This window comes from Phoenix dactylifera, chromosome 9, assembly GCF_051530095.1.
Source record: "Phoenix dactylifera cultivar Ajwa chromosome 9, Ajwa_hap1_PhDact_Kaust_v1.1, whole genome shotgun sequence".
Classification (NCBI taxonomy): domain Eukaryota; kingdom Viridiplantae; phylum Streptophyta; class Magnoliopsida; order Arecales; family Arecaceae; genus Phoenix; species Phoenix dactylifera.
The window spans coordinates 19822501-19827321 of NC_143198.1; the positions used below are offsets into that span (position 1 = coordinate 19822501).

Here is a 4821-nt window from a genome sequence, read left to right on the forward strand (position 1 = left end):
TACTGTGGTCTCCATCATTTAGCATTTGTTTGCATAATTAGAGATAATCTGATTTTTTAACTCTGTTTCCACTTCAGGTTAGAATACATACAACTTAATTTTTTTTTTTTTTTTTATGTAGACTCTTGGAATTTGATGTTCCTAACCATGCATATTTTTTCTAGACTAACGCCGTTATATTTAGCATATATGGATGGGAGCTCGAGCTAATATCTTTAACAATAAGGATAGATCATTTTATGTAGTTTGCTCTGATTCTATTGATTTATTAAATTTCTTATTAAACCTTGTAGATATTCAGATCAAGACAAGGATGACTAATCTTTTGCTATCTAAAAACCAGATGGAATCTCACAGCTAGTGGGCCAAGACCTAACCCACAAGGTTCCTACCACTATGGCCTTGTGAACATCACCCGAACCCTCAGGCTTGCTAACTCTGCACCTATCATCAATGGCAAGCAGAGATATGCAGTCAACAGTGTCTCCTTCATTCCAGCTGATACTCCCCTGAAACTTGCTGACTTCTACAAGATTCCTGGAGTGTTTTCACTTGGAAGTATTCCTGATAACCAAACATTTGGAAATGGTTATCTCCAGACCTCTGTCATGGCAGCTGATTTCCGTGGTTTTGCTGAGATTGTCTTTGAGAACTACGAAAACACCGTTCAATCATGGCACATTGATGGATATTCCTTCTGGATTGTTGGGTAATAATAGTGAAGCCAAAACAATTTTGCCAAGAAACTAGGGTTTATATTTTCATTCTTAATTATCATAACCAAGAGTTACTTGGAAATGTGCAGAATGGATGGAGGTAAATGGACAGCAGCTAGCAGGAAGTTGTACAATTTGAGGGACGCGATTAATCGTTGCACTGTTCAGGTGATTACTGCCAATATGGACATTCAGTTTTGCTCACCCTTTAACACATTGGTGAATCATGATCTTAGAGTCCTATGGTTAATACGTAGTTTACTGCCAGCCACCTTTTCATTAAAGGCATATTTAGATAGAGAGAGGTGGGATCTGAAATGGGAACAGAAACGAATGACTCCCGTTCCAACCATTTGGTTTGGGAGAGTTCCATTTCCGATTCCAGAGGAGGAATGAAAATGCTTCAATCTTCTCAAACGCAATCCCGACTCTCCTCTATGATTCAAATCATACACTGATTCTCATTTTAATCTATTTTGATTCTGATTCCGATTCTAATTCTGGCCGCAGAACAAATGCACCCTAATTTGTTTGAAAAATATTTTTTAGCCAGCCAGCTCTGCTGCAAGAGTTTCTACCAAATTACATCACATTAGCATGAGAAAAAAAAAAATCGTATTGGCAATCCCTTCAATCTTTGAGCATTTCATCTTTATCCATGAGCCTACTACTATTGCATGTCTATCAACGCGTCCACATGAAAGCTCTAAACAGTAAATAGAAGAAAACAATCAGAGATTATTCTATGATATTCCCTATTCAGCAAACTTTAGATGTTGCTGTAATGTCGAGGCAAGCAGTCATAATTTTGAGCCCCACTGAATTTTCTGTATTGATGGGAAGATGGCATGAGTTGGTTGTATCTGTTAGCTTTGGATTATCCAACACAATTTATTAAACTTATTTCAGGTGTACCCCAAAGGATGGAGTGCTGTTTATATGCCTCTGGACAATGTAGGCATGTGGAATGTGAGGTCTGAGGACTGGGCTCGACAATACTTGGGGCAGCAATTCTATCTCCGTGTGTACTCTCCGGCAAATTCATGGAGGGATGAGCACACCATCCCACAGAATGCGCTTCGCTGTGGCCGAGCTGCTGGTCGTCGTACAAGACCACTTTGATCTAGAGCATGTCCAGGTCATGTCCAGGTCTTGTAATCAGTGGGTTCTGTTTGTGTGTGTGCGCTCTTCAAATAGACCAGAATGTTCATACCAAACAGGTATGGGTGCATCTAATAGAATCAGAAAATAAAATATTTCTAAATTCTATGAAAATGCAAGAAGAATTGGACCATAGAGGATTACCTGAATGCTCCACCCTGAAAGATGTAACCGAATCCGCCGCTCCATTGGCTTCTCTAAACACATGATGAGCATGATATGTGACGTATATATTCAAAAGCCTCCAAATATCATATAGCAATGGATGTTCTACTCTTGAACTGGTTTTTTTTTAACAATCCATCTGATAATAGTCGTAGAGTCACATTTGAGAAGGATGTGGCTAGCCTTCAAGATATTAACAACATGCAATAAGCCTTCCCATGCACCTCTTATCTCTCCTATAGGCACTGATGTATCAAATAACTATCTTCCACCTGCAGCTATCAACTCGGAGTCGGAGCCTCTGATAATAAATCTAGCTCCTCCTCTCCCACCAGTTCCAACACTACTAGCAAAATTAACTTTAAGAAAGCAAAGGGGTAGGGGCTCCCATATAATAAAATCTAATGTAGAAGTAGCTGAGACTGAAGAGGAATCCTACGTAACCTAAAGTGCTCCCGTACCTCTAATGATAGTTAACTGAATTAACTCTAAAGATTGACTGAGAGACTTTTCTAGAATGAATTGTGTGAAGAGTGGGTGTTCTCAAAGATCTATTTGTTTCCGGCTAGCCACATGTGATAGGCAATATAGGCAAATAAAATGCATTGGAACTGAAACAATCTTTAACTCCATTAGCTTTTGAGAAAGTCAAGAAAGCCTTATGTGGTGATTCTACCATGATAATCTCAATAGAAATGCTAGATAATCTCCATACTTGACTAATTGTTGCAATGGTAACCATTATTGGTGGTAAAATTAGGTTGTTCTATAGTTGTATATTACTCCCATCTATTATTTTCATGCAATGTAACAATTATTTTTTTAGCAAGATCTATTAGGCTCAGCTGGCTTTATTAGAATTAGTTGCCAATATACGATTTCTTCATCATTCTAGAAAATATATACCACATTCTTATTGAATATCGTTCAAATTTTATATCTGGACTTTATAGAGACTCTGGCAGTTCCCTCCTTTTTCTTAAGAAAGCCCTAACCCTAGTTGTTGTCGGCCCCTTTTGGGTAGAAGTGGCAAAATACAGGTTAGATCGGATACAAGTTAGGTCAAAATTTGGTAGTCCGAACCTGATTTATTTATTAAATAGGTCAAAAATTCGAACTTAAACCTAACTATATTATTAAGCAAGCATCCTAACTTAAATTTATAATGGGTTGAATCAAGCTGAACAACTTAAATAGGACGAGCATTGCCACCCCTACTTTTGGGCTCTTAGACTTTGTCCCCCCCCCCCCCCCCCTCTCTTCCTTCATCTCCTTTCTTCCCCTAACCTTCTTTCGCTTCTTTCCCTAGTTTGGGAGTTCTTTGGGGGGCCATAAAACCTAATTGTCATGATGACCCAACTGGTGATATGTGGAGGCTATGATATTGAAGGAGACCATGTGGTGAAGCAACTATATTAAGGGACGACCATGATGGCAAGAGAAGGGTATGGTGGTGGATCGTTTGCAAGTGGTGGCTGTGATAGTAGAGTGACAGTGTGTTGAGGTCACGAAGTGAATATATGGAGATTGTGTTAGGTTAAGGCCGCAACTATGAGTTTAGACCACGATACCAACAACAAGTAGTAGCTAAGCCAGTGGAGTAGTGATAAGTGGAAAGTAAATCAAGTGAAGGCCAAAATCTATGACAGTGGTGGAGTTGATGTTATGGAAGGGTGAATGATGAGCAGCAAAAAGTAGAGGCTAGAGAATTGAAGTGAGACTGCGATAGTGAACATATGTTATGGATGGGAGTGGAGGCCATAGTGGTGGAGTGACATGACAAAGAAAAATGTATTGAGTTGAGAGATATGTTTTTTAACATCAATCCAAAATGCAGTAAAGTGATGAAGTCGAAAAAGGCTACAAAGGAGATGCCGTGGAGGAGCATTAGATGACGATAGAGCTGTGTAGCATTGGATTTGGGGCTTCATTGTTTTAGGTGAAAGGATAGCACAATAATTGATGGTGGCAATGAAAGCATTGGAGATAGGAAGGTAGAAATGATGTAGTGATGGTCACCATTTGATCTAGCATATAGTCTGGTTCAATTCGATCGAACTGGTCAACATGATGGTCAATGAGTTCAGGTGTTAGGAGATGATTTCATGAGCTTGAAATTTAAATGAAGTGGCCAATTAGACTGGACTAGTGGTTGTTTGGGCTTCGAGGTGAGTTTTAAGCTTTGTTTAAGTTGTATTGAGCTCGATTTGGATTATATGTATGTTTTGGTTGGGTCGAGCTTTATTAGATAGACCCAGACTAGTTGCTTAGGCTTGAGCTTCTTGCTTCTGCTCTTCATCTCTCCCTTTTTTTCTTTTCCTTGTTTTCCTTTCTTTTGTTTCTTTCTCTTTCTTGGCTTTAGATTGTACTTTGTTTTATTTATCAATGAAATATTATGGTAGGTTTGCACCATTTTATGGAAAAATGAAAAATTACAAAATTATTGACTGTCAATTTTGAAAATAAAAAAATGCAAGCTGAACTTTTTGATAAATTTGATTAACTCATTTATAAGGAAAGAGAAGATGTCTTTGAATTAAGGTTGTGGGCTTTTCAGTTCAAAGATAATGGAAATTTAAGGGTCATTCAACATTCAGAAATTTTAATTATCAACCAATACATAAAATATAAAAATTAGCAATAATTTGTCTAGTTACTTTTGGGGTAGCAAACAAACAAAGCTGCTCAAGCTTGGTTTTCTAGTTACTCATTTGAGCTTTGCTTAGCTTAAAAATGAACCAACTCAAACATCTTTTAGAGCTTGGCTCCTTAAAAAAGA

General features: G+C 38.1%; 1 protein-coding gene across 1 annotated transcript in view; it reads left to right on the forward strand.

Moving 5' to 3' along the window:
* The window catches only part of LOC103719152 (L-ascorbate oxidase homolog), a 5481-nt gene extending 3489 nt beyond the window's left edge, over positions 1-1992 (forward strand). The window contains exons 6-8 of the mRNA XM_088704362.2: positions 344-709; positions 806-884; positions 1626-1992. Coding sequence (XP_088560488.2) covers positions 344-709; positions 806-884; positions 1626-1838 — 658 coding nt within the window. The 3' untranslated portion in view covers positions 1839-1992. The remainder of the gene's footprint in view (positions 1-343; positions 710-805; positions 885-1625) is intronic.
* Positions 1993-4821: the final 2829 nt, after the last annotated feature.